At 38.2% G+C, this 14760-nt stretch overlaps 1 protein-coding gene across 7 annotated transcripts in view; it reads left to right on the plus strand.

Moving 5' to 3' along the window:
- Positions 1–14760, plus strand: part of LOC114665927 (regulator of G-protein signaling 7) — a 541984-nt gene that overhangs the window by 442641 nt on the left and 84583 nt on the right. For all 7 annotated transcript variants that reach the window (XM_051919312.1, XM_051919311.1, XM_028820591.2 and 4 more), the window contains exons 8-9: positions 2911–2987; positions 13886–13967. In XM_051919312.1, coding sequence (XP_051775272.1) covers positions 2911–2987; positions 13886–13967 — 159 coding nt within the window. The remainder of the gene's footprint in view (positions 1–2910; positions 2988–13885; positions 13968–14760) is intronic.

Raw genomic sequence — 14760 nt, forward strand, 5'->3', positions numbered from 1 at the left:
CAATTCAGTTCATAGACTGGCATGCTTTAGTCTGGTTTTAAAACTTCTTGTGTTTTGCACAACCCTAACCCTAACCTAACCCTAATTTCTGTATGCATTTATCTGTATTTCTTTCATTAATTTTGTAATACTTTTGATCTCAATTGCGTTGTAAAATATATGATCGTGGTCACTTTGAAAGGCCCTGGGGTTTTGACACAAGTATCACAGGGGGTCAATCAGTGGGTCACTGTTTCAGAGTGCCAGTGTACTGGGCTCAGCTCACTCACTTTGTGGAGTCTGCATGTATCTTCTGTGTTTATTTGTTTTTTTCTGAGTTCTGTATTTTTCTTTCACATCTTTAAGGGAATACTCAACCCAAAAGTGGTATATTTTTTATATGCTACTTAACCCAGTTGTTTGTGGTAATCCCAAGAAAATTTTTTAACATAATTATTTCATGCAGAATGCAGACATTAAAGTTTCTAATTTAATACGAGTCTGTGGTGATCAGCACTGGACAAAAGCAAACAACATGAAAAAGTCCATAAAAAAATGTTCACATTACTTGTGATCACATAATCCATACACCAAGTCATCCAGTCATATGCTCACAACATCCCAAACACATGTATTATTATTAAAATATTCTTAACTAAAGCACTTCATGAATGAATGAAATGGAACATACTCAACTGTGACCAAGCATGTGAATTAAGAAGCTGCTTTCCTGACTCATTCATTGGTCAGAAGTCTTGCCCAGTAACAGTTTATTATTTGCTAGCATTGCACTTCAAGTGATATCAACAAGAACCACGCACTGAGACACATGTCCATTTAAAGATTAAAAGTTAAAGAAAAGCAAGTAAGAACATCCTCAGGAAGAGGATTGCCTCAGAATTGTGCTTAGTACTATCTGTTTCTATCTTCTTCATGGAATAAAAAAAGTACAAAAAATTTTGAAATACATTTACTGATGTTGCTGGACATATCATCAGTGATATTTCTGGAACCTTTGGTTGTTTCGGGTTTTCAACATCATACACCCTCAGCTGGGAATGATCATTCTTCAGCTTGTGCCCAGTTGGTACACTAGCTACTTGCTGTCTACTTGAACCCCAGCTCTCCTGTCTTGAGCCAAGACCATTGAGAGGATCTCACCACCACTTTGGTAATCTTGCAGATGGCCCTCTTTGTGCCACCACCTATTACACCCCGAAAATGCAGGTCCTTGACTGTGGGGCAGGCTGGAAAGCCTCTGCAGCCATACTCCGCTGGGAGGCACCTGGCTCTCCATTCTGCTTGCTGGCATTGCCCACCAAGTCTCACGTATTTGGTGAGTTTCCTCTCAGAGGCTTCTTCCAGATGTTTTCCCACGGGGGCTGTCAACTCTAATATCACCACTTGCTTGGTGGTGTCAGACAAGAAGGCAACGTCTAGTCACAAGGCAGTAATAGCAGTGCGGTTGGGGAACTTCAGCTGCCATTCAAGGTCCACCAGAAACTATCAATAATTTGCTAAGGCAAAAGTGCTAAATGTTTTCCCTGTGGTTTTTGACTGCTCACCTGCTCTAATGAAAGCAATCATCTGCTTAGAAGGGCAGGAATGCTTGGCTGCAGTAATTCCTGTACTCTAATGTCCCTAACCAAGTGATATGGAGCACCTGTGTTCCAAGGTACCGCATTTGAAGTACAGAGGGCAGATTGGAGACTCTGCTTTACCTCATATGTGCAGGTTTGATGGAGTGGGCAGTACATCATACATTGCTTGGAGGAATAATTTTATGAAGTGTAGCTAAGGTTTCCATAAATCTGCCAAGGTCACCTTCCTCTCAACTGCATTCTTCCAACTAGTCCACAGTCCTTGTCTCATCGCAACTGCCCTACATGGTCTTTTCTCCTCCACGGCTGTTCTGATGTTTGCTGAACTAGTTGCTGCTCCTCCCTCCTCCCACTGCTTCAAAATGTTTCAGCAAGCAGAGTTGATTCACCCATGCAGTTGTTATGAATTTATGTGCGCATATCAATTAATAACTGCTTTTTTTTCTTAATGTTACCGTAACGTCATCTTGTTTTCATTACGAACGTTGCCTTTTTGTGCAAAGACACGTATCCAGCTGTCTAGGTAAGAGAAATCAAAGGTTGCATTTAGTGATGACGATACTTATGCCAACTCATTGTCCAAGTTTGATTGCTACATAAAGTGTTTTAGGTTTAGGATTCTTTTACTGTGATCTTATAGTGGCTTCTTCACTTTGATTTTGGTTCACAATTTGGGTCTAGATGTTTATTATTCTTTTTTTTTCTGATTTTGACATTTATTTACTTAATGTTCATTATAATATTCCCTCAGTGGTCTGCCACTTTCTTTTATTTAGCAGAACAGCAGCTTTCTAGAAGTGGTTTATTTAACAATATTTTATTAAAAAGTACATGCGTTTGGGATATTGTGAGCATACGAGTGGATGACTTCACTTCTGGATTACATGACACAAGTAATACGACATACAGTATGAGTTTTTAAAGGACATTTTTGACATTGTGTGCTGTTGTCTAGCATTGTTCATCATGGACTCCAATTATATAAGTAATTTGATACCTCTGTTCTGATTGAAAATTACCATCTTTACAAACTACATGGGGTAAGCAATATATAAAAATTATTTTTTGGTAGAGTATTCCTTTCAGAAATGCAGAATCAATTAACTGGTGACTCTAAATTGGCCCCGTGTGGATCAAAAGAGGGTGCTAAAATAAGAGTCTGTGGGAATTTTCTAGAAACAGTGCCAGCAATGCTCCTAAAGCTGCAAAGGAAGGCAAGGGCTCTGAAAGGACAAAGTGGGTTTGCAAAATGGAGGGAAAGATGGTAATGACCCTATTAAAATATAACGTGTAACCAAATTCTTTGTGGTCTTTGTTTTTTGTTTTAAAGGAGAGCTTAGCAAGACTACAGAGAGCATTTGCTCGAAAATGGGAATTTATTTTTATGCAAGCAGAAGCACAAGCAAAGTAAGCTAAACATATTTTTTGTATAATAATGAAGTACAAATAAATGAATAAATCATTAAACTGTATGTTTTATGTGTTAATTTCTAAATATTTAAATGTGATTAGTGCTGTTTTAACTGATGTGTAGTCTTTTGAAATACTGTATTCACTTTAATTCACTTATTCTGAGACATGTATGTCAATCATTGATATTTATTTGCAATTAAGTTGTTTTCTGTTTTTTGACCAGTTATATTTAACTATTAAGGAAACTTATTCCCATCACCTTTTAAAAAAATATTGCATAATTTTGCAAACATATGTTGTTATTTCACAAAGATATTGCCTGCCTTACCACCGTAATCATCATGCACAGATGCCTAGATAGATAGATAGATAGATAGATACATACTTTATTAATCCCAATGGGAAATTCACATGGGAAAGAGTACAGCATTAGTGTTGATCAGCCAAAATCACAAAATGGTTTTTCACAGCAAAAATGTTGTCTTTTGGCCCTTGATCCCTTGCAGGTTTTGTGTTTTTCTCCATCTTATCTAGAAGTTTTTTTTCTTCTGTCCTCCTTGGCTATCTGACCTTGGCATTGAACTCATCTTGTAGGGACTTCAAAATCAATTCTTAATAAAATTGCTCTACCTCTCTGTTATTACATATCTATCTTATGTACACTTCTTCTTTTTCTTCTTCCTGTTCTTTCAGTTGCTCCCGTTAGGGGTTGCCACAGCTGATCATCTTTTTCCACATCTTTCTGTCCTCTACATCTCACTCTGTTACACCCATCACCTGCATGTCTTCTCTCACCTCATCCATAAACCTTCTCTTAGGCCTTCCTGTTTCTCTTACCTGGCAGCTCTATCCTTAGCATCCTTCTCCCAATATATTCAGCATCTCTCCTCTGCACATGTCCAAACCAATGCAATCTCGCCTCTCTGACTTTCTCTCCCAACCGTCCAACTTGAGCTAACCCTCTAATGTACTCATTTCTAATCCTGTCCATCCTCGTCACACCCAATGCAAATCTTAGCAAATCCACCTCTCTCCTACTTTCTAGTCAGTGCCGTATTATTTATTTTTTGTATCTTATTGGTTCTTTATTATTCTTATCTAATTTTAATTTGTTTATCTTTCCTTGTAACTATTTGTTTGACATCTTATAAGCTATTTTCTGTGTACGAAAATGTGCTATATAAATAAATGTTGTTGTTGTTATTGGAATCCATAATCCTGGAAACTGTCTAGCATACAGTGCTGACTTTCAAAAAACATTGAAATCATGCAACACGGCCTCTGAGCACCATGTTCCCGCTAGTGCACAATGCATCATGGTAGCAGGACCAAAAATGGTAACATTCACAGTGAAACAAAATGCTGAAATAGTAAAATGAAAACATAATGATAATTTTTAACATAAGGCCAGAGACAATAAACTACATACAAATAACAAAGGGATAATCCTTGAAGTGAAAAACCATCAAAATATCATCTAACATTAAAATATGTAAGTATAACATTAATACATAAATCATGAAGTAAATACACACTGAATCACAATTTTAATGTAGAATCAACACAAATGAATTTAAAAAATGAATGGCATCGTTTAAACCTCAACAATGACAATACACTTGAACTTTTAACAAAATTCCACTTGAGCAAGTACAATCTGAATTTGAATGCCTGCCTTAAAGGCAAATTTAAAAGAAGGCAATCTGAAAACAAGGCAAATGTATTAGTTCTCAAATTGGCATAGCATATGAGACACACACGTGTCAAAGTAAAATTTAAATGATCAAAACGACTGTTGATGTTGAATGCACTGCTAAAGACTGATTTAATTGTAAGAATAAGCATCTCTTAAATGGGCATACATTAAAACTTGTATTAAAATTCCACAAATACTATACTCAATTTTTCATCACCATCAACAACTTGACAAGTGTTTTTCCACTGGTTGTGGTATAGCGGGTCTGCAGCTCAAAAAGAGTGGCCATTTTAATAAATTATTAATGAACACGCTTGCGCTGGGGAGTGGAACAGGTGTGAAGTGATCAACCGGGAAGACGCCAGTTTCTGCGTTGCCTTGCCGGCACGTTCCTTATCATCAGCCCGGAGCGTCAATCAGGCGATCGCACCTGAAACCACTCCCCAGCCTATATTAATGTTATACAGAATCTGTCAAATAATACAAAGAGCACACAACTCATGTTTCATCCTTATTGGGACTCGTCAAGTAGACACTTTTGCATCCCCTTATGGGGATCGAACCTCGGATGTCAGAGCCTGAGGCAAAACCTCTGATGTTGCCCCATGGCGGTTTGCTCACTTATTTGACAGGGTGAAGATGGGAGTATTACATTCTAAGGTCTGAATTGCAATCTGATTATTTGGGTGGTTACCTACCAGGTAATGCTTGAGGTTGGTTGGCCAGTCAGCAAGTAACCGCCATGTCCTCTCAGTTGCGAGAAGCAGATCATAGATTTACTATAAAACACTTTGTCCCTCTATCATTTGTCAGCTAAATAATTGCATTTCAACAGATTAAAAATAGCTAAATTAAATGGCTAAATAATTGTATTTCAATAGATGTAACAATAGAGGAGACAGTGAAATACCAGAACCCCATCCAGTTCCTGGTAGCCTAGCCTATACGTTTCTCATGGAAGGAGCATATAACTCTTGGTGCCCTTTGGAATTGTATTCCTTCAACATAGCAGACAGCCTCTCAGCCCTTCACGTAATGTTTTAATGTCTGTAATGAGAGCAGCAGACTCTCCCACCTGTTTTGGCACAGTGAATGTATAGCACTGCAAAATTTCAAAAAGCAATGGAGCCAAACATCCATCTTCAACCTAAAGATAATCAGTCTAGATTGGTTTTCTCCTTAAAAATGATTGGCCATCTGTTAGTGCTGTCCAAGTTGCATTGACATAACATAATCTTCAATTAACTAATTTACGTATGTATCTCCCACAGATGTTATTATTTGCCCAAATGTCAAAAGACTCTGGTCAGTGGCGATAAACAACATTTTTAATGATTACATTTATAAATTTACATCAAGAAAAATAATCCCCAAATTCCAAATACTATACTCAAAATACTGCACTAAAAAAGAACAAAAAAGACTAATTTCTATAATTCAAATTTTTAAAATACAAGAAAGTACCAATAATAAATAGTCTTAATCCAGAAACCTAAAATCCTAGAAACCAAAGCCAAAAGGTGAAATCCAAAATAAAAAAGGTCAAAAGAAGGAAAACTATAAAACAAAAGGGATTATTAAGAAGCACAGGAAAACAAAGTAGGCTAATGCCACTGCCCTGAGGTAACGGTAGAAAGAGCTTTAAATAGTCCTGCAATGGTAATGACTAGCATAATTGGAGCATCGAGTTTGGGGGATTAATGGAAGACATTACATGTGCAAAATTCACTTAAGGGTAAGAATGTTAAATGTCAATAATAGCTTGTTAAAATTAAATCAGAACAATAAAATCCGAAGTCATTAGATGTTACTGGTCACTATCCTTATTACAGTATTTTATTTTGATTAAGCTATAGAAAATTCTGTTTTTGAATTTGAGTCTTCAATTTCAAAACGTTTTGGTAAGTTCCCCAAATGAAGCCTGTTCATAAATCATAAGCCGTGATGTTCACACACAGGTGCATATGGAAAGGGTAAAAAACCTGACAAGATAATAGATTGGCGATGCTTAAAAAGAATCGTAAATGAAATAATGATGAAAAATAATCTTTAAGCAAAATGTAAAAGTAACATTAAAAAAGACATAAATGGCCGCTACATCCTAACACTGTGTATCAGTCTTAACAGAACTGCTGCTTTTGCTATCCATCAGCTTTGCTGGCCTTCTTTGGTAGAGCACTACAGTATACTCTGAACACCATCTGTTAGAATGCTGGAAGTTGTGTCGACTCAACACAGAAGGCAGCTTCCTTACCACTTTCATTATGGTCTGGGTTGTCTGTACTGTTATCAGAGCAACAGTAGACTCCAAACCCTTTGGGGCAAGCACAGATTTGCATTCAGTGTTACAGATACTCAGGAAGCATTTCAAAGAAAATAGGTTACAGAATTTCAGGAAATGCCTCAGGCAAACAGACAGAGGTAGTCATTTTTATATGGAAATAGTATTTATGGTCTGGCTTATCTAAATGTAATTTAGATCCTCCTGTATTTATGTTAACGATATGGTATATACTTTTTTAATGTTATGAAAATTAAATGGCAACTGAAATAGAAATTTGTACTATAGATAGTTGGTCTTTTCTTAATCACGTCAAATCAACAATGAAACTGTAAGGTGGTGAAAAGTCTACCAGGGCAGGGATATCAAGTGAACTTGATAAAAGGCAATATATGTATGATATTAGTTAAAATAATGTAATTTTACAGTTTACAATTACATTCTAATGCATTACATTAACTGATGCACAACATGAGCTTATAGTCAAATGCACATCAATTAATGGGCAATTCCCAGTTTGAATGACCATCCAGTGGTAAAGCAGGTACAGTTTTTTGGAAAATTATTAACACAGACCTGCGATGTAACACAGACTCAACTGGCTATGAATAGTCTGATTATTTTAAATTAAAGTGTCACTGTCATCTACTGGTTAGACTTACACTGCATACCAACCCCCCCCCCCCCCATAATCCCCCCCCCCCCCCCCGTAATATACACGTTATGGCCAAAAGTATGTGGACATCCCTCCAAATTGTTTACTTAAGGTTTTCATCATTAATAGGTGCATAAAATCAATCACACAGCCATGTGATCCCCATTGACAAATTGGTCAACAGAAGAGCTCAGTGACTTTAATCGTGGCACTGCCATAGCATGCTCTGCTAGATCTGCCCCGGTTATCTGAAGTACTGTTATTTTGAATTGTAAGTATCAAGGAGCAACAACAGGTTAGTCAAGAAGTGATAGACCACGCAATTCCCAGAGCATCCTCACCAAGTTCTCAAGCACATAATGTGTAAAAATCACCCTTCCTCTGTTGCGTCACTCACAACCAAGTTGTGGAGGCAACATCAGCACAAAAACACTGCGTTGAGAGCTTCAAGAAATGGGTTTTCATGGCTGAGCCTAAGATCGCTATTTGCAATGCCAAGTGATGTGATGGTTGGAGTGATGTAAAGCATGCCGCCATTAGATAACTCTGGAGAAGTGGAAATGTGTTCTCTGGAGTGATGAATCATGGTTCACTCTCTGGTTTTGGCTGATGCTAGGCAGCGCTACCTGCCAGACCGCAGAGTCCTTATTGTAAAGTTTGGTGGAGGAGGGATTAATGCCATTATCATAATGCTAGGGTTTGGGCTAAGCCACTTCATTCCAGTGAAGGATACTGTTAATGCAACAACATAGAATGATATTTTAAACAATTGTGTGCTTTCAACTTTGTGACGTCAGTTTGTTGAAGACCCTTTTCTATTTCAGGATGACTGAGCTCTTGTGCCCAAAGTCAGATCCATAAAAATATGGCGGAACTTGAGCCCCGACATCAACCCAACTGAGCACCTTTTGGGATGAATTGGAATGTTGATTGTGAGCCAGGTCTTCTCATCCAATATTAGTATCTGACTTCACAAATGCTCTTTTCACAGAGTGGGTACAAATTCCCACAGACACACTCTAAATCTTGTGGAAAGCCTTCTTATAAGAGTGGTAGCTGCTGAAGCCACAAAGAAAGGCCAACTCCATATCAATGTCTTGGGCTTTGGGATGGGATGTCCAATGAGCTCATAACAGTGTAGATCAGGTGTAGTGTACACAAACATTTGGCCATATAGTGTATATAAAGCAGATGTGCCAAAAATTATATTCATGTAAATTCAGTAGGTAATGTGGGACTAAAAGTAAAACTATAATTCTAAATCCATGGAATTGAAATTTAAAGGAAAAATAAACTCATGAAAGAGAAGCACAGTGTAGCAAAGGTTAGCACTGCTGTCTCCCATTTTCAGGAGACTGATTATAGTTTGTATGGAATTTGCTAATTTTTCAGTTGCCTGTGTGCATGTTTCTCTGGGTATTGCAATTCACCTTCCACATTCCAAAGATGTCTGTGTTAGGTTAATCAGGAACCCGAAGACCACTAGGTGTGTTTGCATTAAACAATATGTTCGTGAGTACTGGTACTCCAACCTTGGTAAACTCCCAGCCCTGTGCCCAAAGCCACCTGGAAAAGATTCTGCATCAGGTGTTCAGACATCAGCTTCACAATGCTGCTTTCAGATCTGCTGATGCTGAGAACTACAGCACATCCAGGGCCAACCTGAAAAAGGATATCAGGAGATCCAAACAGAAATACAAGCAACAAATCAAGGATCATTTCAAAAACTCCAACCCCAGGTGTATGTGGCAAGGCATCCAGACCCTCACAGAATACAGGAAGGTAACTACAACTCCAACATCAAGTAATGTCTCCCTTCCTGATGAGATAAACAACTTTTATGCTGGTTTTGATCGGGATAATACAGTGGCGTCGCTAGAGTTCATGCTGCTCAGGGCCGGATGGTGCTTCAATTTGCCGCCCTCCAACATATCTGAATATGTTAACCTATTTAAACAGGAAATTAAAATGACATATAGAGAAAAATTAAGATAAATTTTGCATAGATTTATTCATATATAGAGAAACAGGAATAATTTTTCACATATAATTAATTATAAGCATCAACTAGACAAGAATATAGCATAGACGCACTGATAAGCCATGTTCTAATTATTTGTTTAATATAATTACCCTGCGAAAACCAGAACCAGTGTAGTGTACAAGTGATAGATGGGGATGTTTTCTGCACAGAGCAAGAATGCATTCGGATTGATAATGAAATAAGATTATAAATTGTAAATTAGTTGTTTATCTTCCTAGAAATTATTATCGGTGTAATGTTTATGTTTATTTTTGTTATTGCTTCATAAATTTCAACTGCTGTGCCTGATGCCGTCATAGAAGGACAGTCTGAAAATTATTTTTGAAGCATTTGTGGATAAAAATCAGAGAATTTTACTTTTTTCATTCATGAGTGATATTTTTCCAAACCCTGCTGGTTGCACACGAATTGTACTGAGCCTTTTGGCCAATAATGCCACCCCCAAAAATGGGCCGCCTGGGGCGGACCAACCGCCCCTAGCTACACCACTGGGATAATAAAACACTTGTGACCAAAACTGCCCCTCCCCTAGATGACCAACCCGTCAGACTTACCACCTCTGCTGTACAATCTGCACTGAGCAAAGTGAATGCACGCAAGGCTGCTGGCCCTGATGGCATACCTTGGGGTGTGCTTAAGGCCTGTGTTGGGCAACCGTCTGAAGTCTTCAGTAATATCTTCAATCTATCTTTGGCTCAGGCTGTTGTCCCTACTTGCCTTAAGTCCACAACGATTCTCCTGCTGCCTGAATGACTATCGCCCTGTTGCACTCACCCCTGTCATCACCAAGTGTTTTGAGAGACTGTTTCTGGCCCACCTCAAACCAATCTACCTCAGACAATAGATCCCTACGAGTTTGCTTATAGTCTGAGTAGGTCAACAGAGGACGACATATCCTTGGCTTTTCACTCTATCCTGACACACCTGGATAACAACAACTCCTATGTCAGGATGTATCTGTTAATTTTATCTCCGCATTTAACTCCATCATCCCCTCCAATTTCGTAACTAAACTCATCAAACATGGCATCATCATCTGTCTTTGTAATTATACACTGGACACTCTAACCAACAGAGCCCATTCTGTCAGGTTAACCTACCAGACATCCTCTACCCCAATCCTTAATACTGGTGTTCCACAGGGCTGTGTACTCGGCCCACTCCTCTACTCCCTCTTCACCCATAACTGCATCCCTTTATATGGCTCCAAGTTCATCATAAAGTTCGCAGACAACACCACGGTAATAAGACTGATCAGTGACAACAATAAGTCAGCCTACAGAGAGGAGAACTGGCACCTGACAACATATTGTGCTGACAATAACCTCACCCTCAACACCAATAAGACTAAAGAATTCATTGTGGATTACCAGAAAACTAAAGGCAGCAGACATGCTCCCATCCTTATAAATGGGAATGAGGTGGAGTGTGTTTCCAGCTTTAAATTCCTGGGCGTCCACGTCTCTGAAGACCTTTCTTGGACAGTAAACACTTCTAGTCTGGTTAAAAAAGTGCAACAACAACTTTACTTTCTGAGGAGGCTAAAGAAAGCGCTGCCTGTCTCCTCATTTTCTGTTTAACCTTTACTACTGCACTGTTGAGAGCATTTTGACAAGCTACATTAGGATGTGATATGGCAACAGCTCCCTAGCTGACAGAAAGGTGGAGAAAACTACTTAGTACATTATCGGCATCCTGCTGCCAAATATCGCTGACCTGTAGCACACATGGTGTCTGCCATGAACTTGCATCATCATCAAGGATGCCCCACACCCCAACCATGAACTGCTTACCCTCCCGCACTAGAAGGATCAGGAACAGTTTCTTTTATAACACCATCACCATTCTGAACTCCCAACCCTTACCACTTAATAGCTGACCATTCTAAATATCAATAACTTTTGACTGTACTCTATGTATATTTTTACCTGTTTACATATATCTATTCTGTATATAAAAATATTTTATATATCTATATTTATTCATACCATGTATATGTACTGCTGATCAGTATTCATTTCTATGTATTCTTCCTTGTATACACTACTACCCATGCATCACCTCCAAAGTCATTTTTATTTAAAAAAAAAAAAAAAACTCATTCCAGTGCGATCCTGTTTTGAAAAAGCAGGTTTGGAAGAAGGACAGAAAGATAGCTCCCATAAAATATTCAATGTGCATTTCATTAGTACAGAGAGCAGCACATAAGGTGCATTTCATGGCACTGCAGCCCACATGTGAATGAACTTAGCAAACAAACTAACATTAGGTCAGTGGTGGTCCAGTGTGGGCAAACATATCGACCCTGTGGCCAACATATCGGCAGTAAAATAAAACATTAAAGTCTCTGTGTGTCCAGTCCCTTAGAGCAATCCGATTGGTCAATTTGACTTTGGGATTGTTAGGAAGTGGGATTGTTAGACACACAAGAAGAAGAAAAGGCATAGGAGGTTATCTGAGAGAGTCATCTTCAAAGGTGAGAAAAGAGGACAGAAGGTGAGCAAGGCACCTCAAAATGAATTTGAGAAACAGGCTTCATGTGAACGCACTCGAGAGGAAGCGCCGGTCAAGAAAGGAGAGAGGTTTAAGCACATGCAGATGCTGAGGAAAGGCGCTGAAGGTACACATAGGGCATGAGCTAGCAAATATTTTTAAATTATTCTTTTATCTGTTTTTGTTAAGCAGTGTGGCTAGCACTGTATAAAACACACACACATACATACAGTGGAACCTCGGTTCCCGAACGTCTCGGTACACGTACAAATCGGTTTACGACCAAAAAGTTCACCAAACTTTTGCCTCGGTTCACGACCACACACTCGGTATACGAACAAGCCAGTTTCCCTTTTGGTTTGCACATGTTCAGTCTATCCCTGTGCATTTCCTGTGCAGCGAGCAAGAGAGAGAGAGATAGAAAGACGCACACACACAGGCAGCGCGAGAGAGAGAGCTGGACGCATAAGGTAGGAAGGCAGTTAAAGAATGCACTGGGCTTGATTTTGTTTTCACTTCTGTTTACAGCGATCGGTTTGTAGTGTGCATTGTTGCAATGTTACTTTTCTTGGTGGTTTATTAAATTACGGATTTTTTCAAATGTTCATTTTTTTCCCTGTGCTTAAAACTCATTAAAAAAAAAAGTGTTTTTAGCCAGCGGTTGGTAGCACTATAGCGCAAACTATTGCAGTGTTAGTTTTCTCTGTTGTTCAAGGTTTTCTCAGTGTTATTCAATTTTTTTACATTTAGTTTACTATTACGCTGTGCATTCTATGGTTTAATTAACTATATTTGTGCATAAAAACTTAAAAAAATATATATATTTACATACAGTTCGTATGGTCTGGAACGGATTAATTGTATTTACATACAATCCTATGGGGGAAATTGCTTCGGTTAACGACCAAATCGGTTTACGACCAGAGCTTTGGAACGAATTATGGTCGTGAACCGAGGTTCCACTGTATACAGTATATATATAAAATCCGTCTGTCTGTATGTCTGTCCGCTTTTCATTAGAGAACTACTTAACGGATTTAGATTGGGTTTTTTTCTATAATTTGCTTGAACATTCCGGTTGATTTTGGAAATTCTCTCGTCGTGCCAAGTATCATAGTTCACTTGCGGTACCGATTTATTTGTGCGAATCTGAGACAGACGCTGCAGGCCGAGGGGAGAGGGGTGGGGCCCTCCTCACTCACTCACACACCAGCCTCTGTTCGAGTCGCTCTACTTCTTGCCATGTGTTGGAACGTACCTTGCTTCCACTTAGCTAGCGACACCTGTTTGTTCAACAGACATTCTCATCTACATATTGTTAAGGAGTAACTTTTGATGTTTTTGAGAAAGAGATCAGAGCAACTTGTTTAAGAGGATAGCTGCTGACTGCCAGAGATATCACGGTGATGTGCTTTTCTCCCTACGCGTTGGACGCTCTCCCGTCAAAGCTGAACACGATCAGATACAGTGCCAACGTTTGACGTGGGAGTGTACCTACCTTCCGCTTCCCGGTTTTTAAAGTTTGTCCTGTTTCACGGGGAAAGCTAGTATATACTGTATATATATCCACACACACACAAAAACATATATACAGTATATGTATAAATTTATATATATATGCACCTTATGATATTTGTCAGTTTTTTATTTTAATTACTTTATTGCATGTTATATTGTTTTTGCATTCATTTTTACATTTTAAATATGTTTTCTGTTTCTGCAGAGTTGATAAGAAAAGAGATAAAATTGAAAGAAAGATACTTGATAGCCAAGAAAGAGCATTCTGGGATGTGCACAGGCCTGTTGTAAGTAGTTTAATTTGCATGTTTTCCCCTACAAAGCAAAATTATATAACAGATTTTTGTGTTTTAATTTTAACTGTTTTGATTTTGTAAGTGAGGTAAAAAATAGTACAGCCTGCAATACAATAATGTTTTAAAAAGAAGCATCTGTTGTAAATGCAGTGCCTATAAAAAGTTGGAAGTTTTCACATTTTATTGTTATACAACATTGAATCACATTGGATTTAATTTGGCCTTTGTAACCATTATTTTGTGTTTTATAATTGTAATTAATTCAGATAATTTTGCGAAATCTGTTTTCATGCTGACATTAAAGCATCGTTTTTTGGTTGATCAAAGTCAAAAAAGCAAATTAAACCCACTATGCTTCAATGCTGTGTAACAATTGCATGTGAAAACTTCCAATGGGGTGAATACTTTTTATAGACACTGTATAATCCTCTAATTTAGTTACTATAATTTAAAAAGTCTTTCTTAATAGGATATGTTAAATAGCATTATTAAAGAATGTTGCATCTCAAGTTAACATAAATCAGAAATTTTAATTAGGAAATGGTAATGGACTAAACATCCCATTTCAGTAACTTACAAATGGAGTCTACCTGCAGTACTGGGATGGACAAAATAACAGAGTAGGGCTAATCTTTCCCTCCAGATCAACTTCAGCACATTTAGAAAAGCCGACATTCACGTCCTGAGGTGTGTGTAGTAAGATGTTGCACCGTTCTTGAAGACGAGAAGCTTTAGTTATTTAAAGGGATGAAGGATGTGGAAATGTACTTTGCTTTCTGTACTC

The sequence above is a fragment of the Erpetoichthys calabaricus genome, chromosome 15, assembly GCF_900747795.2.
Source record: "Erpetoichthys calabaricus chromosome 15, fErpCal1.3, whole genome shotgun sequence".
NCBI lineage: Eukaryota > Metazoa > Chordata > Cladistia > Polypteriformes > Polypteridae > Erpetoichthys > Erpetoichthys calabaricus.